Source organism: Excalfactoria chinensis, chromosome 6 (assembly GCF_039878825.1).
Source record: "Excalfactoria chinensis isolate bCotChi1 chromosome 6, bCotChi1.hap2, whole genome shotgun sequence".
Classification (NCBI taxonomy): domain Eukaryota; kingdom Metazoa; phylum Chordata; class Aves; order Galliformes; family Phasianidae; genus Excalfactoria; species Excalfactoria chinensis.
In genome coordinates, this window is record NC_092830.1 from 15085106 (window position 1) to 15107111 (window position 22006).

At 52.8% G+C, this 22006-nt stretch overlaps 1 protein-coding gene across 2 annotated transcripts; it reads right to left on the minus strand.

Annotated features, from left to right (window-relative positions):
- Positions 1 to 528: 528 nt before the first annotated feature.
- ADAMTS14 (ADAM metallopeptidase with thrombospondin type 1 motif 14) lies at positions 529 to 20642 on the minus strand. Of its 2 annotated transcripts, none has more exons than XM_072340841.1 (22): positions 20514 to 20642; positions 19773 to 20182; positions 16725 to 16863; positions 15750 to 15940; positions 11400 to 11483; positions 10156 to 10303; positions 8677 to 8782; positions 8436 to 8579; positions 7980 to 8112; positions 7711 to 7824; positions 7057 to 7205; positions 6782 to 6957; positions 6563 to 6696; positions 6266 to 6389; positions 6063 to 6146; positions 5596 to 5759; positions 5310 to 5475; positions 4591 to 4723; positions 4234 to 4441; positions 4017 to 4143; positions 3646 to 3756; positions 529 to 3174 (listed from the first exon to the last, which is right to left on the minus strand). In XM_072340841.1, the coding sequence occupies exons 1-22, from the start codon at positions 20581 to 20583 to the stop codon at positions 2870 to 2872; spliced, it is 3420 nt and encodes a 1139-aa protein (XP_072196942.1). In that variant the 5' UTR covers positions 20584 to 20642; the 3' UTR covers positions 529 to 2869. The 2 variants fall into 2 exon arrangements, with proteins under 2 accessions (XP_072196942.1, XP_072196941.1); XM_072340840.1 differs by having other exon boundaries at positions 10147 to 10303.
- Positions 20643 to 22006: the final 1364 nt, after the last annotated feature.

Consider the following 22006-nt stretch of genomic DNA (forward strand, 5'->3'; position numbering starts at 1 on the left):
CCACTATTCATTTGTGGAGAGGTAGCTTTATATTTCTGTGTGTATATTATATGTGCACATGGACAGGATTTCCCCTCCTGGGCAACCGCAGAGCCAAGGCAGGCATCACTGCAAACCCATCTTCCCCCTCACAGCTCCTTCTGGAGCCATGAAGCATGACTGCAGCCACTTTGGGGGGCTTGGAGCTGACATATCCCAGTGGCTTTGCTTATTTATTGGAAAGATAAATCCGCTTGCAAAAGCCACGTGAAACCAAACCCTGGCTGATAAATAGGAGTTAAATAAAACACAGAAGTGGCAGCTTACTCTGGGAGATCCATTTCAATCACACGCAGGTCACGCACTGCAGTACCATACTATTCCCACACTCTAAATAAATCAACAGAAATAGACCGTGGCGTGGATTGTTTTTCTTTTTCTTTTTTCTTTACATTATGTTAGAGTTCCAAAAAAAAAAAGAAAAGAAAAAAAAAAACAACAACAACAAAAAGTGAACCCAACAAAATTAATAAATATTAACAGTTAAAAAGCTCTGAATCTGGTATGTACAAAACTTTACACATTGCAGCACTGGCTGAGGAGGCAGGCAGCACAATGTGGGGCAAAGTGGGCATGCTGCAGCCTCCGCATGACTGGGAGAATGCCACTGGCACACAGCAGCCCTGCACCAACACCTCCACGGTAGCAAGGCTGAGCCAGCCCCAAGGCATCAACCTCCTCTGCCATACAGCAATGAACCACCGCAAAAACTAATGCAAGAAAGCCATAATGCCCAGGACAGCACCAAACAGAGGAGTGTAGGTGACAACTTTTTGGAGGTTGGGTGAGTATGCATGCACGCTGCACCCTGCAGACATTATAATCCTGCACTGACACAGCTGCTGAAGCAGCAGGAGAGATCTGTGCATCCTCCTGCCCTGCTCTGCATGGGGCTGGGAGGCTCCTCAGACTGTAAACAGCACCTGCAGTGAAGCATTGTCTTTGGCACAATAAATAAATGCTGGCACACTCCCAGACGAGGGCCCTGTGAGGTGCATGAGATGCGGCAGGATATGAGGTGTGCTGGTTGCTGGCTCAGACACGGGGTTCCATACCATTTCTCATGGCATCCACTTAATGCAGCAGTTGGAGCATCCTGCCTCAGCTCAGGGGTGATGTGGGGCAAGAGCATCTTAACATCCCTTTGGCTCTTTTGGTACCATTTGGTAGCACCAGCAAAGGGTGATGGGGCCTTGCATGCCAACATGAAATGCTCCAGCCTCCAACATCTCCCAGCACCATGTATGTTGCAGCTGCAGAGTTCTGCTCATGCACTAACGGCACTGCAGATCACTCATCCCAAAAGCAGAGTGTCCCAAAGCCACTGTGCTCATGGGGCATGCCCAATACTCTGGCCACCCTGCCAGCGAGCCCTGGACACGCACAGAACCACAGCTGAATTATAGCTGGGTTTGGAAAGTGAGTTGGAGATAGTGGAGGACAAAGGAGCAGCTCCCTGTGTATGCACTTTGTGGGCTTCCTTCTTGGAAACTGAGCACCAAAAATAGACCCTTCAGTCTACCTACCAACCTGTCCTCAGACTCCCACTCCTTTCCCCTGACACAAAAGGAAGGTGCCCACCACTTCCTGTGCTCCCAGATAAGGCAAAAGTGGATTTGAGGCATCCCCAAAATGGAAGGACATACTTACTGCTCTAGAGATGCCCATCCTGTCTCTCATGCAGCCAGAAAGGCAATACCATCACTGCCTCAGGTGCACAAATCCATGCACACCTCACAACATCTCCTGGCCCACCTCAGATCTACCTCAGCAGCTCAGAGCCTCCTCCCTACCAGCACCCGCAGCCCATGGAGGGGCAGAGTGTCCTCAGCTGAGGTCCAGCTCCCCTGCAAGCTGCATGGAGCCCTATGCTTCTAAAGTGCTGTGCATATATCTAGTAATTGGCACAATATTTTTAATGGCATTAATCCCAACCCTTTTCCCACCATGGGACAAAAGGTGGAGGTGCAAGAGGGCAGCTCTCCAGCATAGCCATGACCCTAACCCCTTGGTGCTCTTAGAGCTGAGCCCAGCATGATGTCAGTGGCAACCCTCTTGACACCTGGGCTTTCCTTGTTTTTCCCATGGATCTCCACAACACCTTGGTGCTCCACAGACACTGGGCATATGGGAGGAGAGGGTCATGGTCTTGGGGATGCCAGAAGTTGGTATTAGTACAAAGTTGGCCAAGGACACTATTGGCTGAAAAGTCACCGCTGGGTGACAGATTTTGGAAACCCTGTTTCTGGTCTTTGGCCTTTCCTTATTGCTCATGCTATGGTTGGTCCTCCTAGAAGAGGTCTCAGAAGAGAGTCTTTGCAGGGAGACCGCAGGTTCCTGAGCATCCTTGGGCTCCTACCCTTGGGCTGGATCTCTGCAAGCACCATGACAAATGTGCCGGTACTTAGAAGAGACGGGCTGGCCAAAGAGCCAGGGTCCTCCTTCCAATTCCTTTATGTCTTACTGCTCGAAGGGAGAGGAAAAGGCAACCTTAAAGCCCTCCATTTAGCACCTTGGAAGTTGTTGGCCCATGGCTCATGGCCCGGGACTCTGAGCCACACATGGAGGTAAAACCCTGTCTACAGCAGCCAAGCTGTTTTTTGCTCCATTTGACCTTTTTTTCCCTCGTGGCACTGCCAAAAAAAATGCCACAGCTGGGAGAGGGGAAATGAAAATCATGAGAAAACAGCAGTTTCCCCAGGAATTTTGGGAAGAGCCAGGTCATTTCCAAACCCGTCTGCCCAGGAAAACCACTGCTGGAAGTGGGAGAAAAGGAGAGGTGGAGAAGGAAGATGGAGGAGAACGGCTCCAGCCGAGGGGTCATGTGGGGTTACCTGGCTGCCTGGCCCCCACCCTCACCCTCTGTCCCCACAGATGACTCACTCGGGGCTGGGACCTCCCTGGGAGTTGCAGTGGTGGGGCCAGCACTGGGTGTCCCCTGCACAGAGGAGCTGGGGGCAGTAGGACTGGGGGTCCCCACAGGGGTCCCCGCTGGGATGCCGGTGGGTGAGGCAGTAACAGAGGCTTTCTTGCCACAGGACTCGCAGCACAGCTTGTTGTAGCCAGGGATGGAGCAGTAGCGGGCCAGGACCTCCATCTGGCAGAAGATGGATTTGTCCCCAAGGCAGGGCTCCCCTGGAGAGGGACAAAGCAGAGAGAGAGCATAAGCGAGCACGTGTGGTCATGGTGGTATTCACCTCCCACAAGGACACCAGGCATCAGTGCTAACCCAGCTCTTTGCCCCATTGCAGCTATTTTGGCAGTGCTTGGATGGAAGAGGTAAGGGAGCTGGAGCATAAAGCCAATCCCAGGATGAAAGCTGTGGTGTATCCCCAGCTCCACGAGGTGGCAACCTGGCGCCAGGCCGTGTACCAGGCAGGCAGGATGAGGTTACATTCACCCCAAGGGGGCTCCAGGATACCTCCTTCCTCCAGACACTTGCAGGGGGATGGCAGCAAGCTGGGGCTGCAGGCACAGGCCATGCAGTGTGCACCCAAGTCGCCTGAGATCCGTGAACCTTGCGGCCACCTGCCCTGCCTGGCACAGTGGAGGATGTGTGCCTGAGGTGAGCAGTGCAGGAATGAGACTGTGTGTTGGGGCACTTACTGGAGGAGATCTTGCTCACGGGGTTCTGGGGCCGCTCCCGGGGCTCCCATTGCCCTCCAGGTGTGACATGGTCACTAGCATTGGCACTGGCGGTGATGCCAGAGGGCTTCCCTGCAGAGAGAGCATGGGGTATAGAGGCACTTGAAATAACTTTAAAGTGTACTTCTGTTGATTTTTTTTTTTTAGAGATTTTCTTAACAACAAGGCCCTCTGGGGAACGCCTGGTTGGCCACCCAAAAATAATCCATCTGTTACCTCTAGAGTGCCCACCTCCCTCCTACCCTTCTCAAGTCATCACCAATATGACAGAAAATCTGCAGCCACCTGCAGCGAGCCCACACCACAGGCTGTCCACACACCCCCATTCTCACCCAGACAGACAGCCACGTGGCAGCCTCGGACGGCCTCTGGTTTGTCCCCATGGCAGTGCCCGCCGCTCTCCTCATCCCTGCAGACCACCTGCCGCTGCTGCACACCATCCCCACAGCTGGCCGAGCACTGCACCCAGGGAGAGAAACATGGCATGTGGGTGACAGCCAGTGGGCAGCTCTGAGCCTCAACACACAGCCGCATTCCCTCATTGCTTACCTGTGACCAGGCACCTGTCCTCCACTGTGCTGGACAGGGCAGGCGGCTGCAGGGCCGGCGGGTCTCGGGCCGCTCAGCACTGCAGTACTTAGCATGCAGGGTGCGGTTGGTGCCATCCCGCAGGCGCTGCACACACTGCACGGCCCGCACTTGCAGCCCCAGCTTGCCACAGGACTTGCTGCAGGCACTCCACTCCTCGGCCACCCAGCTGCAAGTGGTTGGGGACAGCATTAGTGGCATGGGGGGGAGGGGTTAGGCCCCTGTAGGGCAAATTGAAGCTCAAATTGCACAGCAGGGTTGGATGGGAGCATCCATCCACCCACCCATCCAACTACCCATCCACTCCGAGGGACTCACGTAGGCTGGGAGCACTCCTGCAGGTTGCACCGCCGCCGGATGGGCTTGGGTTTCTTGCCATTGTCGCACAGGTTCCTATGCACCATGCGGTTGTCACTCCTCCGCCGGCAGCCATACTTGGTGTACTGGATGCCTGCAAAGCAGGGGGTAGCATCAGGATTCTCCCACACCCTGTCTTCCTGCAGCTCCAGCAGGATGGATCCCCCAGAGCTCCATGGAACCCAAGCACACTGCCATGACTCACCCAGGGAATGCTCACAGGGGTGCGAGCAGAGAGGGACTGTGAGGGCTAAGCAGACCCAGGACCTTGTCCCCAAAGCCACCCTCACAGGTAGGGTGGACTGGAGGAGCTCAGCCACATTTTTGCAGCCAGGAAGAACAAGCAGCGTGCAGCAAGTGCGGCCAAAGAGCTGCTGAGCTCTGCCAAGTGAAGCGCTTGCCTGGGAGCGGAGCAGATTGGGACTAAGCTAGCATAAAACATGAACTGTCTGTCACCCCGCAGGCAGCCTGGATGCAGCAAGGTCAGCAGAGCCAGCGAGGGCTCGGCTTCCACCTCCACGAGCCCCCAAATCTTCCAGCATCCATGCCAGGAAGGAAAGCAGCAAGAGCCAGCACAGCCCGCTGAAGCCTTTTCATTTATTTCAGCACAGAGCCATGCTCAGCATGCCCAGTCAGTCTCACAAGTGCACACTGTAACTATAATACAAAGGGAAAAGTACCTCCTCCACACGCCTTTGAGCACTGAGACCAGCTCTTGAGGGCCCACTCATAGGAGTCCATCTCCTCCAGCAGGACATTGTTGTTGCTGATGAGAGGCAGCAGGTCCTCATGGATGATATACCTGTACATCAGGCTGCTCCTCACTGCCTCCTCCCTGGGAATGAGCTGCGGGCAACAAGAGAAGCAGGGAAGGAGGGCAGGGAATTAAGCGTAAGTGATGCCCACGCTAAAACACCCTCTCGTAAGCCACCCATCACCTCCCACCATTGGGTGGTGGCCACTCACCAGAACACTGATGGCCTCGTGCAGAGGGCCGCTGGTTTTCAGGCTCTCCTTGCCTTGCTCCACAGTGTATTCCCATTCCAAGCCCATCTCAATGAACACCTTGCTGGTGGTTTCTTGGCCCTTGGCGTTAAGGATGAAGTTACCAGTAGCTTGATTTTTAACAGCTGGAGGAAAGAAATAAGTACTTCAACATCATCTCCCCTGGTCACTGCCTTGGAAGGACTGGATAGACACAAACGAGACCCCTGCTGGTGGGAATACTCAATAGGGTTGATAGGAGGTCAAGGGAGAGGTGAATGGAGCTGAGCAGAGACCAGGCCAACTGCACCCTGGCATCTTAAAAGCAGTCTCTGATCCCCCCCAGAGGGGAAGCACCATCAACATAGCAGTGCCTTCCACGAGTCTCCTGTCCTGCTGCTCCCAGTGCCAGCCTAAACTGCCCCAAAAGCCACTCCAGTGGGACACACCAATGCTGTGGGACGCTGGCTCCATCTCCTCTATCTGTACATGCCTTGCCCCCGCTGGAATCTCAAACATCTTCAGAACACTCCCTGCATGACAAAGTGAATGGAGGAGAAAGATTTTAGAAACAGAAGGGCAGGAAGGGGTTCATCACCCCAGACACTGCCTCTTTGGGGTGCTGCCGTGGGACTGCACACAGCTTCCTCACCTGACTGCTTTGGGGTCTTGGCCAAGGTGCCCTTCACTGTCCGGCAGTGGGAGTTGTCACCCCCACAGACACCACACTTGTCATCCTGCTTCAGGGAGCCAACCTCCTTGTCGCAGCCAACATGCTGTCACCCCAAGGGAAGAGAAGGCAAGCAAGGTAATGGCCCCACATTTGTGGCATCACCATATGCTTAGCCCCACGCTGTACACCACATGGGCTAAAATACACATCCCCAACCCCCAGGATGTAGACAAAGGGAATGCAAGAGCTTCTTCCCTGACAGGGTCAGCTCCTTACCACGCACTCGCCCCGGACACAGATGCTGTAAGGATCCCGGTAGCTGCACCTGGTTCCATCGTGAACAACCTGGTTCATGAATACCACATCCCCTGTCCCCTCGGACTGGCAGATCAGCTCGCACTTCTGAGCGTCTGAGCAAAGCAGAAAGTAAACCAGCAAGCTGGCTGTCACCTTCAGGTCCCCAGCCTGCAGCAGGTGCCGAGGGATGGCACCCACCGTCGGGATGCTCGTAGGGCAGCCAGGCATGCTTGCTGTCACGGTGGGTATAGTATGAGTCACGCTTGGAGCACTGCTGGGCACGGAAATCCTCATAGGGCCCTGGGCATTCCTCGCTGTTGCACACCTGGTGCTCATAGGTGGCTCCTGGGCAGTTGCGTCCACCGTAAGCTGGGCTGGAAAATAAAACAAAAGGGTGAAGGGAGCAGAGAGGCAGGGATGCTGCCAGTGCAAGGTGCACCTCCAGCTTCAGCCAGGCTGGGAGGCAAACATACGGTGGGTTGCTGCAGCTCCGGCTGCGTGAGCGCACACCACCACCACACGTCCTGGAGCAGGAGCCGAACTTGGACCAGGAGCTCCAGCTGCCATCCTGGCTGTAGGGCTGCTCCGATGTCTTCCAGATACAGTGACCCTTGAAACACCACTGGAAGAGAAAAGAGATGGGGATTTGTCCTGAATCACATCTGGACTGAATCAGCCTGGGGGCATCTCCCTGTTGGCATGGTGGGACAGCACAGGCAGCTGGTATCAATCCTAACTTCCATACAACTTCATTTGCACCCAGCGTCCACATTTCCCACATTTCCACATCATCTGGCTTCTCATCTTCCCATCTCTGAAGCTGTGAGCCTTTCCTTAGTCAGTACTCGCACTTTAACTAATGCTAATGGGCATGCTAAGAGCCTGAAGTAAACCTGATGACATCATGAGCTTGGACACGCAATGACACCATCTCTCTGTGTCATACAACCAAAGGAGTACTGCAAGGGCAGAGGGTTCAGGAAGAGCAAAGTCCTCACCAGAGCCATGCTGGCCAACTGGAGGGAGAAATAAGGAATGACATCACATCTTCATGCATGGGATATGCCAAAAAAAACACCACAGTGGGCTCTGGAACCCAACCCAAAAGGGGATAGTGCAGCTGATACCTTGCCCAAGGAGCACTCGGTGCCATCCAAAGGGGGCCCCTTCTTGGTCTTGCAGAAGTAAGGGTTGTCCGGGTGACTGCACCACAGCTGCTTACAGGGGTCAAAAGTACGGAACTGCAAAGCAAGCAGGATATTGGTGGTGCTGGTTCTGTCCTGCCCACAGAGAGCCTTATCTCAGGGCAGGAGAAGGTACCAGGCTCCTGGTGGGCACAGGACAAGGTGACAGGGGCTAGACAGCAGCGAAGTGGCAGCACAAGGACTATACTCACTGCTGTGCAGGTCTTGTAACCCACACCAAAGTCAAAGCGGCACTGTTCATCCATGGAGTAGTTAATACCCGGCAGCTCAGGGACCGAGGGCCACTGGTGCTCAAAGGGATCGTCCAGCAGGCAGTCGTAGGAACTGCAGGATGGGGCAGAGGAAGGGGATTTCCCTCCTTCCCTCACCTCCCAATTCAGATATTCAGAAATCCCAGTTCACTGAGTCCCAACACAAGCTACCCACTGCCGCAAAACGCATTTCATAGAACCACAGAACCATAAGGACCACAGAACCATGGGCAGGGATGTCAACCACTGTGTGCTTGCACATCAGCAGCAAAGAGCAACCCAACGACCCACTCTGTCTTCAGGCTTCACTGGTGTTCTCCATGGCCTTGACACAAAAAAACACTCTGCTGGGCTTCTATTGCCTTTTGGAAGGGGAATGGGTATGAAGCAACCTACTGTATGTAACGGTTGAGCTCCTGCTTGCTGCAGCGGGACCAATGGTAGCGGTGGAAGGCAGCCTGGACCAGCGGGGCCATGATGCTGCCCATACTGGTCTCATCAGCACAACGGTTTCCCTGGCCATCATGCTCCATGCCCAGCCTGTCAGAAAAAGACAGCAAATTGGGTTGCCCACAGGCTTTTGCACCCCAGGAAGGGTATGGGAAGCCCTTTTGCCAGCTCCATCCCCATCACTTACACGTGGCCGGTCTCATGGGCCACCACAAACGCTGAGGAGAAGCCATCCTCATGATTGAGGGTACAGCTGCGGAGAGGGTGGCACATCCCTGTCACTGGTGCATAGCCTGCAGAAAGTGAAGGAAGGAGAGGAGAGGGAAGATATGGCTTTTGAAAAAGGCAAAATAAAGGGGCAAGCAAGAGCCGGTCATAATTCATACTACCCTTTTTGGCATTGAGGGACAGGAAATTGTTAAAGGGAGGACACACGGGTCCCAAGGATCTTTGTCCAAAGCAGGACAACATCATCCTGAGCAACTCTGCCACAGCATTTGGGATGAAGGCACAGGGTGAGCTGAGAGGAAGGCTGGGCTCAGCAGGTGACAAGGGGGACAGGAGAGGAGGACCCCAACTCATCCATCACCCATCCCGCTACTGCAGGCTAACTGGAAGAGAGCCCCAAAGTCAACAGCAGTTGAGCAGACAGTGTTTGATACTCCACAGTCAAAAAGAAAGCAAAAGTCAAGCTAGGAACCTTGAGAAAGAGAAGTGGATAACTGGGTTTAACCGCACAGCAATGAGTCAAATCCTGGATAAGGCATTTTGAAAGATTTTTTTTTTCCATGAAACTTTCCACAAGAAAGAGCAATGACGTGGAAAGCTTTCTGGATGAGAGGGAATATATTTTGTCTAGAATGAAAATGGGATCATGTCCCAACCAAGAAGGTTGTCAGTGTCTGGCAGGGGAACAGGATGAGGAGACAGAAAGGACACTGACACCCACAATGAAGGTCTGGGTGAGAACTGGGTGAAAGAAAAAGTTCTCAGCAGTGACAAGAAGTACCTGAAAAACATTTAGTTGATAAAGACCAGCTCAGCACCTTTCCCAGCTCCTTGGGCCTTTGCCACCAGCCATCCCGCAATGACCACCTCTTATCCCAGCATTTCCCATGGCAAGGCAGTGCCCACACGTGGGGCAGCTCCCACTCCAGCCTCTCGTAATGCAGAAAGCCAGAATTGCATCAGCTTTCCAAGATTACTCAGTGCTGGCCACCGTTGCTCCCCTCCACACCACAAACTACTGCCAGCACCAGAAGTTTTTACAGGCTCTCCAGGGCCTGGCTTGGCTCTGCAGAGGAAAGCACTGAGGCTCCAAACCGCAATGCTGCGCAGCATGAGGATGGAGATAGCGCTGATCCTTCTGGAGCTGGACAACTTGAGGGGAGCCTCAGACAGCTCCTGGGGAAAACCCACTGGTAAACACCCCCAGCACCACATCTTCCGGGCTCCTGCCCATATGCCAAAAAAAAAAAAAATGTCCTCTCACCACTGCCTTGGGGCACAGTCACTTGGCCAGAAAGCTTCAGAAAAACGAAATAAAAACTGGGTCACAATGACCCATACAGAGCCAGGTTCTCTAAGTCCCTGACAAGCTCCCTTGCTGGTTCTCCCCTGGCAGACTGCACGAACATGACCGAGATTAATACAGTACCTTGCATACCTGCAGGACCAAAATCTTGCCTAGTGAGGAACACGGCGTGGTCGTGGTGCTCAGCGTGATCGGGGTCAGAGCGCTGCTGTGCGTGAGCCCAGCGGCAAACCTGCTCCAGGCTCCGGGATGGGTTCCCACGCTCAATCAGGCTGACTGACTGGGAAAAGAAGCAAGAAATCAAAATATAATAAAATAAAATCGAGGAGCTTAGCATACTGGAAAGCAAGGAGCATTCCGATTCCTGCTCTGGCTCCTTAGCAAGATGCTGATGCTCAACATTTTTCAGCCTTGCGGTGCTTGAACAACACAGTTAGAGACCCCAGCAGAAAATATCTTCAATATCTTCAATTTTTGTTCAGGATGACCACTTTGCAAAGATGCACTCAGAACAATCTCCTCTCTACCTGGTGGGCAGGCACCTACTGAGCTCAGGAGCTGAGGAAGGATCAGAAATGCTGCTCTTCCCATAAGGAGCCATGTGGGTCCTTATCCTGCCAAGTGCAAGGCAGAGACAAAAGGCCCAAGCGGAGCGGCTTCCTGAGACCGGTGGCAACCTCAACCAGAACTCAGTGCAGAAGCAGAGCTGGCTGTGCTGTGATGCCTGCACCATGTCACCTCCCAGAAAGCTCTCAGGAAACATAAAACAGTCGTGGGCTGGAACCTCACCCGGATCCAAACATCTGCACAGGGCTTCTACATCATCCCCAAACTTAAACAGTGACACAGCCGGCCACACCAGCTGCCTCTAGTACAGGGTTTTGCAATGATTAAATCACCCTGACCACAGCCCCTGAACCCTCATCCCACCTTCCCCTCCATGGATCACATCATCCTCTAGCCCCAAGCACGGACACTGCTGGGAAGGAGCCAGATGTGCTGCTGGCTTCCACTGCCAACAATGATGTTTCTCTCAGCCAGGATTTGCCAAAAATGAGACTGCCTCTATTCTCATCCTTGCGCTCCCGAGAACCATCGCCAGGTCTCTAGGATGCATTTTGTTTCTTCTGGCCAAGCAGAAACAATCAGAGCTTTTCTCTAAGATCCACTGGGGCTGATTCATGGACCACACACAGATATTATGGCATCAGGCTTGTTAATATTCTTCCTAGAGCACTTTGTGTAGTGTAGGGGCTTGCCATGAAACGCAGAGTGAACTGCATTGTTCTATAGGAAACCTTCTGGCTCAAAACCAAAGAGCAATCTAAGAAACAACAAGAACACTCCTGTGTCACAGTGCCTGGTGCTGCCCTTACCTGACGGTACCCCACCATGATCATCCTGACCAGCACAATGTTGATGTGGACACCCAAGGACTCATCATGGTAAATTTCATCCACCTGAAGAATGAGAGAAAAAGATAAAGCAGAGGGTGGGCTGAGACCTTCGCAGCTAGCAAAGCAGCCCCTGGTCCCTGATGCTCTCCACACTTCTGCGTTCAGCATCCTCCCATCTGCCACCCACCCCATGCCCTGCAGGAAAAATGGCTTAAAATAATCCTCTTGTGGCTTTCCAAGGAAGTTTCTGGAAAGTGGAGCTGACATAGGTCCTATGTCCTGCTCGTCCAGGGTGCCTGACCCACAACCCACAGGGAGTGCAGAGGCATGGCAGCACAGTCTGGCCATCAACTAAGTGTTTAGCTTCCCAGATGCATGTTTATGCATATCCCAACACTGCTGGCAACAAGCATTGCTCCCCAGCTAGGTCCAGCCCTGCACGCTCTCACTCCTCTCCCACTTCCCAAGACCAGGTGCAAAGACCGCATCTCCCTCCTCCCACCCCCAGCTGGCTTTGTTCTTTTTGTGCTTTAAAAACCACAGAGCAGACCAGCCAAAAAAGCAACATTTCCCAGGAATCAGGGGGCTCAGATGTTCAATGACATCACCAGCACCAACGAGAGCGGTGGCCTTTCCCATGGGGCCCCCTCCACCACAGAGCATCCCACAGCAAGCTGTAGAGCTTGGTGGATACAAGGAAATGCTTGGGGCTGACATGTCCTTGCAGTTGGAATTTCTAAAGAAAAAAATAAAAAATAAAAAAGAAATTGATCTTATCAAAGCAAGGGTATTACTCAGCTGTTGTCCCGGTGAGTCAAATCTGACCTACTGCTTCAAAACCCTGGGAGCAATCCACAGCACAGAGAACAGGGAGGGTTTGTGAGTCAGTACAGTAACATATACATCTAGCTCTGCTGCTAGGGATCACTTTGCAGAGGAACTCATGAGTTATTGCCCCTTTTTCTGCATTTTGGGAAGGAAGAGGTTTGAAAGGTCAGCCCTTAATGGAACTTCTCTCTGCTCTTCCTTTCACAAATACCTGTTCTGCTCAAACATTCTAACAGCAAACAGCAACAGCCATCCTTTAACACTCACCACCCCATATTCTGAAGACGTATGATCAGAATTAATAAGTTCTCCAGCCCTTCAGCAGAAACACAAGAGGGACAGCCCGTGAATGTATGACTTTCTGTGGTTAGCAGACATAGTGGTGTTGGGCTGACAGCTGGGCATGGTCTTAATCATCTATTCCAACTCTAATGATTCTATGGTCAGGAGGAGAAGGGCTCCAGGACTTCAAGAAATCATTGCTGATTTCAACCATCTTGGTTTTACTCAGGTTCTCCTGAGGTTGCTCTCCCCAAACCTGGGAGCCGTGCAGGAAGAGCCGTGCAGGAAGACATGATGATGTTGAGGGACAGCAGATGAAGCCCAAGATGAAGACACAACACAGCAGCATGGATACCACAGCATTCTGCCTCATGATCCAGCAGTGAAAAGGGGGAACTAACTCCCCTTGGCTCTTCCATGATGAACATTAAAATGAACGTTATAAACAGAAGCCAGGCTTACAGCTTTTCTCCTTTGTTTTTTTTTCCCTTTTCCCTCTAAAGCTTCCACTCGAACAATGGCTGTGGATGCCGCATGGATTCAGACGATTTTCCAGGCAACGTGAGAGCTTTGTGAAGCCCAGGACTGACAGCAGGCTTCTGTTTGAGTTAGTCCATTCCTGAACATGAGCCAGCATCAGTGCAACCATGGGACCACCAGCAGCCCAGGGCTATGCAGAGGTAATAGAAGCCCACTCCTGCAACACTTTGAATGCAGCGAACAGCTGAGAAAACCAGATAACCAAATCCCCAGTCCAGCCCTGCTTAATGCATCACTTGAAATGGTTCTGCACCACATCCTTATCTCTAAATTGGAGAGATGTGGATTTGAAGGCTGGACTATTTGGTGGATAAAGAGCTGGCTGAATGGTCTCAGCCAGAGGGTTGTGGTTAATGGCTCTGTGCCCAAGTGGACGCCAGTCAGGACCCTTTAAGGATCCTTCATTGGACCAGTGCTCTTCAACATCTTTATCAATGACATAAACAATGGGATCAAGGGTACCCACAGCAAGTTGGCCAGCAACACCAGGATGAGTGATGCAGTTGATGCAATAGAAGGAAGAGACACTATCCTCAGGGACCTGGACAGGCCTGAATGAGGTTTAACAAGATCAAGTGCAAGGTGTTACACTTCACTCATGAAAATCTCAGATATGCATATAGATTAAGAGAAGAACTTGAGAGTAGCCCTGCAGAGAAGGACCTGGAAAGGTTGAGGGAGATGGGCTTGATTAGCTTGGAGAAAAGAAGGCTCCAGGGAGACCTCACTGCAGCCTTTCAGTACTAAAAGAGAGAGTACAAGCAGGAGGGGGACAAAACAACTTATTACATGGTTTTATAGTAACAGGACAAGAGGGAATGGCTTTAAACTAAAAGAGGGGAGATTCGGGTTAGATGTTAGGAATACACTCTTTACACAGAGGGCAGTGAGGTGCTGGCACTGCTGCCCAGAGCTGTGGGTGTCCCCTCCCTGGAGATGCCCATGGCCATGTATGGGGCCCTAATCTAGTGGGAACAGACAGCCCACAGCAAAAGATGGAGCTGGATGGGCTTTGAGGTCCCTTCCAACCCAAATCATTCCGACTCCACAGCAACCTCTGCAGCTGATTCAGAAACCAGATAAGGAGCAGACTGTTAGCAGATTGGAAGAAAAGCCCTCTAGAAAATACCTGCTGTGTAGGGGAACAGCTGGTGTGCAGAGCTCCTTACCTAACAGGGTCAGATGTCAGCCTGCATACTGCCACCATCTGGAAAGGCACACTCTCCAGCTCCATTTAAGTGAGATATACTGCAGGAGACACTAAAAGTGCAGTCCAGCCATGGACTGGAGGCAAAGCAGCAAGGCCAGCAGCCTGCAGCAACCCAGGGTGCAGCAGCAGTGCAGCACAGCAGCAGGACCCCGCTCCCACTGCGAGCCACCCCGCAGCCGTCTAGACTCCCCCGTTCCTGAGGTAAGGCAAACACAAAGAGAGCATGAGAAGAATTTGCCAGGCAAGCAGAATCGCTGACGTTTCCAAATCCCAGGTCTCGCGGGCAGGGCAGCCAAGTCATCTTCAGCCGCTTGCCCTGCACTCGCATGCCTCCACGCAACGGCTGCGCTGTCCCAAACACATGAACCCGTGTATGGCAGGGAAAGCGCATGCATGTGTAAGAACAACACCAGAGGTATTTGCTGTTGTTATTGCATTGCCAGCAAGGAGGCAGCTCACAGAGCTGACTTTTATTTTGCAAGCTCCGTGGGGAGGGAAGAGAATCTCTGCCTGTTCAGCACAGCTGTTAGGTAACCCCGGGCTAAAAATAAAGCCGGAGCGTGGGGTCTCGGCAACACTTTTTCCCTACAAACAATGAACTCCCAATGCGCTGGAGGGGGCGCACAAGTCAAAGCCTGGCTCTGACTCATGATGTTTCCCTAGAAACATGAAACAATGGGAAAACACCAAGCACATCATGCAGTTACCCAAACTGTGGGGCACAAACCCTAGTGATGCACAGGGTCCCACAACAGCCCCGCTCCCACTCAACAGAATACCTACAGGGAGGCATTTATCTGCATTACGTTACTTTTCCCCTTTCATTGATGCAGTGCTTCCCACCCTCCTCATTCAGTTCCCAGACCCCAGCGCTGCCTTTATCTGAGCAGTCGGCACCCCAATGAAAAGCACTGCCGCCAAACCATGAAATGGGGCTGAAAACCGCCTTTTGATGCATACTGGCAGCCCTTGTTCCCTAGTGAGAAGGGGCAGTGAGCTCATCTCCGGAACCCCAAACACAGGAGACCCCACAGCATCCTCAGTGTGCAGGAGGAGCTAATGGGAAAATGGGGAAAAACTGCCTAAAAGCACTTTATGGATATGGTGCTGGAATTCCCACCACCCTGCACACCAATACCTAGCATGGGGAAAGCATCAAAGAAAAGGTTGCAGGGAAGGCACTGGGCTATGTAAAAGAAGCAACTTCATAGAATCATAGAACATCCCATCTTGAAAGGGAGCCATAAGGTTCAACGAGTCCAACTTCAACTTCTCCATCTCCTGCATGTATTTGGGGCTGGTAGCATTGAAAACACCCTCAGGATCCACCCAGAGGAAGCTCACACCTCCTCTGAAAGGTGGCACACCAGCACACCCCTCCTACACATGGTTTACCCCGCAGCCCTAAAAATGAAGCACAGCAATCCCTCCCCACAGCCACCCCCAGGGATCCACCAGCAGTGCCTTACAATGTTCATCAGGGTGAGGACATAGTTCTGCACATGCTCCTTCCCATGGAAGCGCACCACCGAGTCGTCGACAGCCAGCAGCACCTCGATGTTGTAGCCATCCCTCCTGGCGTGCCGCCGCCGGCGCTCTGCTTCGCCCAGCCGCTCGGCCAGCCGCTCCAGCGAGTTGGGGAGCTCACCCAGCTGCACACCTGGCCACCAAGGGGGCAGAAAGAGATGGAGCAGGGGTGAGGAGAGACAGCGCTGAGGGTCAGGTTAGAGGCTCGGTGCATCTTTGCTGATGCTGGGTGTGGAGGTGAGGTACGGTATGGTGAGCCCATGAGGATGGGCCTGCTGGGGAACATGTGCTGATGGTGGTTCACCCCACGTAATGAGGTTTGGGTTGGGTTTTTGGATCCATGTCTTCAAGGGTACCACTTTTAATGAAGTCCCCCTTGTAATGATAATGCCTCAGATTAATGGAGGAGACACACTGAGCATCCCCTTGCTGCAGCATCCTGCTCTCCCCACCCCACCAGCAACCCTAGCCCAAAACACCTACAAATACCCTGTGCCCTTAATCTATACAGGAAACACCAGATTCCCCCCCAGAAAGAAAGCATAAACCCAGAAAGCCCAAGTTTTAGGAGGGAAGAAGCAGGGCAACATGAGGACACAGAAGTCAAAGAATGCAGGAGCTGGGAATGCTGTTGTGGAGGTGTTCCAGAGCCGTGGAGATATAGTACTGAGGGATGTGGGCAGGTGGAGGTGGGCTGAGAGGGCTTTTGCAACTTGAATCATTCTGTGATCTATGATTCAAACAGCCAAATTGATACCCAACAATAAGCCACAGAACTGTTGCAAAGCCAAAGCCAAGCTCTTGTTGTGGGGGACAGGCATGTCCTGGCATCCCAGATGCTAGCAGGCTGCAAGCCCATTCCCATAACACCCCCATCCTGGCACAACCAGGTACTTTACAGAACGCAGGGACCCTACCTGGGGGCTGTGGGGGGCCATGCTGGACGGCCGTGCGGGGATACACCACATGGGCACGGCCCCGTGCCTCCATGTCTTGCTGCCCGCGCTCTAGTGGCTCAATGAAGAACTCACCGCTGTCTGTCCGGATCAGGCCAGCCTGCAGAGTGCAAGGAGACAGGGAAAAAGAGGAAAAATGGGAATGCTGAGCTCATTTATATACCCACAACACTTTTTTGGGACTAAATGGACTCATTTGGCCACTTCCCTACTAAGCTGCCCCATACTCCCACCACTGGATGTCAGTCCTGCATGGCACCAGGCTGACTTCACAGCCAGCTGCATGTGGATGAACCATAATTTCTTCTGTGGGTAGGAAAAAAAAGAAAAAGAGAAAAAACTAATCCCAGAACCCTGACCACATTTCAGGTTATGTTTGTACGTGGCTCCAGAGCTCCATCTTGTCTCACCAATTTCCCCTGCATCCCCTGTGCCAGGGGACGCCCAGCTGTCCCCACACACATCCTTCTCCCCCAGGCCACAAGAAGGGAAGTGGCCATTCCCTACTGCAATGGCAATAGGAGGAAGGAAAGGAACATCCATCTTCTCTGCCCTGCAGCATTTGGGATTGACACAGGGGAATCCCTTTGGTGACATACTGGGCAGCACCACGAGTCTCACTGCTTCCCAAATCCTAGCAAGTGTGGGCAGGATATACAGATCAGTTCCCCAGTCTAGTCCTACAGCACAACATGGACCCACTGGAGCACTCACTGGGGCATCACAGACACATCACCGCATCCCCATGCCATCATCCAACCTGGCTCCATTATGCTTCCACAGATTTCCTGCTCTGCTTTGCTTTGCTCAGCTACTTACCTCCTCCTGGAAGCAGATCAGGGGTTGCTGTGGCTTTGGTCCTCCTTCTCAAGGAACCTTGGTGCACCACGCTGCATCCTTTCCTCACACCCTGCATGCAGCCACAGCCCCAGCGCAGGGCACCAGGGGTCTGTGCTCCATGGGGACAGGGGGATCCCTACATTTGGAGCACTGTGTTTACAGTCCATGCTCCCATCAGATACCAAACAGAAAGCTCTCCCCATGGAGAGCCCCATTTTTTAAGTTTACAGCTACCAGACATCGCTACCACCAAAGATACAAACAACACCAAAGTCCAGAAGGATGCTTGAATTTTAGAATTCACATAGAATTTCAGAGCTCCCCACCAAGGTGAGCTGTCAGCCACCGCACTGCCCAACACAAACCACATAGCCCTGAGGGCAGAGCCCCGGGCACGGCCCCAAGCACGGCCGGCACGCTGGGATTCCACACGCGTGAATGCGCCCAGCGCTTCCCACCACCCGGCGCCGGACGCAGTGAGCAGGGCTGCTGTCTTTCCCATAGGATATTCCCCATTGGGACACAGTGCTCGAGAAGGTCTCTTTGAAGTCAGCCCTACCAGAAAAAAAAAGGGAAAACACTGATATTTTTGGAAGCAGCCCTCAGCACAGCAACTGCTGCCAGAATGCAGAGGGCTGGGAAGGATGAAGGCTCCCCCCAGTTCCTCACTGAGCCCATATGGCAGAGGAAGGAGGTGCCCCCACACCCCCAGCACCCCCCAGGGATAAAACTCCCCAGGAACCTCAGGAAACCCTGAGCATGGAAAAAGTCACCAACTGTGCAGGGAAGAAGAGAAGAAGGGGGGAGTGGAGACGTGCCTATGGATTTTTCCTACGCGCTTCACACTTCATTTGAACAAACCGTCCCAGAAAGCGGTGCTGCGGGAACACACGCAGCCAGGGGTCACGTGGGGAGAGGCTTTGGGGCACGGAGCAGTGCACCCCGCTACCTGCTTCCACCCCAGCCTGCAAAATGGGGTGGAAAATGCCATCTGGGGGACTCGTGGCTTCTGGGGGGATGCTCTGCCCAGCACTGCTCCAGCACAGTCAGTCAGGTTGGGACCAGCAGAGCCAAAGGTGCTCAGGGAGCACCAAAGCTGCCAGCCAGCCTCACAACCTACAGCAGAAAGCAGCTCCCAGTGCAGCAGCAGCACTACTGGCTGCTTGCTGGAGGCAGAGGAAACATCCCCACCACTTTCAACCACGTCCAAGTTCGCCGTCCGCGAAGAGCTCCGGGTCACAGAGAACTCTCTGCTGTTTCCCAGCCTTGCTGCATTTAGAGGAGATGCTTCCAAAGCTGGGGATGATGAGCTCAAACTGCTGGCAAAAAATAAACTGCCGGATGGATGCGGAGTATTTATTTCTAGCCTTGCCGCTCTATCATTTCTGCTTGTAGAGTAACACCACGCGCCGTATAAAAAGAATGGAATGCCAAATTGTTTGTGCTAGCAGCCAAAAACAGCTGCGGAACTGCCAGAATAAAACAATAAAAAAAGAAGCAAGGGAGGAAAAAAAAAAGTGAAATGAGAAGCTTAGAGAGACCAAAGTGCAACCTGGGAAGCGATACCAGGAGGAAATAGTAAATGCTGGCATGGAAAAGGAGAGTTAAATTGCGTAAATTGGCCCAGAGGAAGTTCGAAGGGCAGTGATTTGAAGTGTAGAAAAGTGAGGATAAACTCCTGAAGCAGATTCAGAATAGAACCCTGCGGGTAGGATGGCTGCTGGGGATGAAGAGGCAATGGAGGCTGCTGTGTTGCTGGATCACCTTCACACAGCCATCCCAAGGCCACCAGAAAGCCCAAATAAGTGAGCTATTGCCAAAACCACAGGGATGCTCCTCAAAATGAAGCCTGGGAGAGGGACACGTGGGCAGAGCTATAGAACCACTGCATGGTTGGGTTTGAAGGGACATTACAGCCTACCCAGCCCCACCCCCTGATGTGGTCTAGGTGCCCCCCAATAGACCAGGCTGCCCAGGGCCCCATCCATAGCAACTGAGCATCTTCAGGGATGCTATCCAGGTGAGGAAGGAGCAGCACTGCCACCCTCACCCTAGAGGCCATGGCACCCACAGGGCAGTATCCCCTAACCCAGACCTGCCCAAGCTCTTCATCTTGGGACACCCAACCCAAAGCATAAAGAACCCCAGTGGTGCAGGGCCAACACCTACCAGCCCATCACAGTTGCTGATGGCCACGGTGCCACCAGGCATGCCGGTGATGTCCCCGGTGAAGAGGCAGTGATGCTGCAGGGGCTGCCGCAGTAGCAACCCGAAGTCTTCCTGCCACTCAGCCATGGCACGTGGTGGCACCAGGCCAGCATTGGGCCGCAGCCGGAGGTGCAGCTCACGGCCCAGCACCGTGACGTTGAAGTAGAGCAGGCGGCTGCCAGCACCGTGCTGGGAGGATGCATGGTGGGCCCCACGACGGCGGCGGGCTGGGGCAGGGGGACAGGGAGCTTCAGTGGGGGCCGTCGTTGCTGTGCCACCGGACAGTATGTGGGAGAGGAAACGGCCGCGGCAGTCGGTGCTGAAGGGCACGGTCACGCCATACTCGCTCAGTTGGCCAGATAGCAGGAGCTCTGTAGGACACGTGGGTGGGAGGAAGGATGGGTGGAAGGATAGGTAAGAGACCAGACAGGTGGGTGAATGGATGGGCTAACGGGTGGGTGGATGGAAGGATGGGTGGGGTGACCGGATCGGTGGGTGCGTGGATGGAGAAGGATTTGGGGTAGATCGGGGTTACCCCAGGCAGAGTTCCCTCCAACAAACTCCCGCCCCAACCACTGCTCACATCCTAACCCTCTCTCCAACCCCCACTGCTGATGCCATCCTACTGCTCGTCTCCAACCCCCCTCACCCTCCTCCCAGCCCCGAAACCTCCCTACCGCTCCCCAGCTCAGCCCCCCGTACCTGGGCTGCCGGCGGCCAGGCAGCCTTGCAGCGGGACGAGGCAGGAGAGCACCAGCCGCAGATAATCCATTTGGGGCCGGCGGCTGCGGGGCGGGCGGGGCTCACAGAGCTCGGCGCCCGCCTCCCCCCGCGCCGCCGCCGCCGCCGCCGCTACCCGGGGCCGGGGTCGGGGCCGCCGCCTGCGGGGAACGGGCGGCGCCGAGCTGCGCGCCCGCGGCCAACGCCGCCGCCGTGAGGGCAGCACGGGGAGGGCCGGGGCGGGGACTGGGGAGGGTGGGGAGATGGGCAGGGGACGGGAGGGGAAAACAGGGGCATCGAAAGGGGAGGTGGAAACAAAAGGGAGGAGGTATTGAAGTGAAGGGAAAGTACGCGAAAAGTGAAGAGGATGGGGGGAGGAAAAACAGTAAACCGAAAGGATGATGGAAATTTTAAGGCAAAAGGAGGGGAAAAAAAGCAAAAAAAAAAAAAAAAAAAAAAAAAAAAAAAAAAAAAAAGCAAAAAAGGAATTAAAGAGCGCAAAAGTGGAAGAAGAAAAAATAAAAAGAAACGAGGGAAAGCAGAGAAAGGAGGGGAAAAGGGGGGGGGGGGAGAAGGAAAAAGCAGAAGGGGGATAAAGAAAGAAGAAAGGAGGAGAAAAGAAAAAGTTAAAAAGAGGCGAAAAAGAAAGGAGGAGAAAAAGAGGGGAAAAAAGGAAAAATGAAGATAAAAAAAAAAAGCAGGATGTAAATGAAAAGAGGAGAAAAAGAAGAAAAAAAGGAAAAATAAGGGGGGGAAATGAGAAAAAATGAGAAAGGGGGAAAAAGGAGAAAAATGAGGGAAAAAAATTAAAAGAGACCAAAAATGTGGAAAATAAAATGAGGGGGAAAAATGAAAGGGAAAAAAAAAAAAAAAAAAAAAAAAAAAAAAAAGAGAGAGAGAGAGAGAGACTAAAAAGAGAAAAAAAAAAAAGAGAGAAAAAAAAAAAAGCAAGAAAAAGAGGAAAAAGAAAAAAAAAAAAAAGATTAAAGAAAAGCAAATAGAGAGCATTCAAAATGCACAAAATAGGCACCAAAACATAGCAGAAGAAAAAGAGCAGGGGGGAAAAAAGGAGGAAAAAAAAACAAACAACAGAGGTTAAAAAGAGCAAGGAATCAGCAAAAGCAAAGGGCAACAACCAAGGAATAATAATAAAGGCAAAAGAAGCAAAAAGGTAAAATAAAAAGCAACGATTTTGAAAAGAGAAAAAAAGAAAAGAAAAAAAAAAAAGTAGCAAATTTACAAAGTTGTTGGTGTGCATTTCATGCACTGCATGACCTCATCCCTCAGGCATGCCGGCCCCGATTAGATTAAAACCCAAAATATTTACAGCCGCCGCACTGGGGGCAGAAGGCACAGGCACGCACTGGGGAGCGCAGCCCCAGCCTACAGGGCTGCGTGGGGGGCCTATGGGGGAAAGCCCCATGGAAGTGAGGGGAGCCACTGAGGAGGCCACCATGCCTGGACAAGAGCGTGGC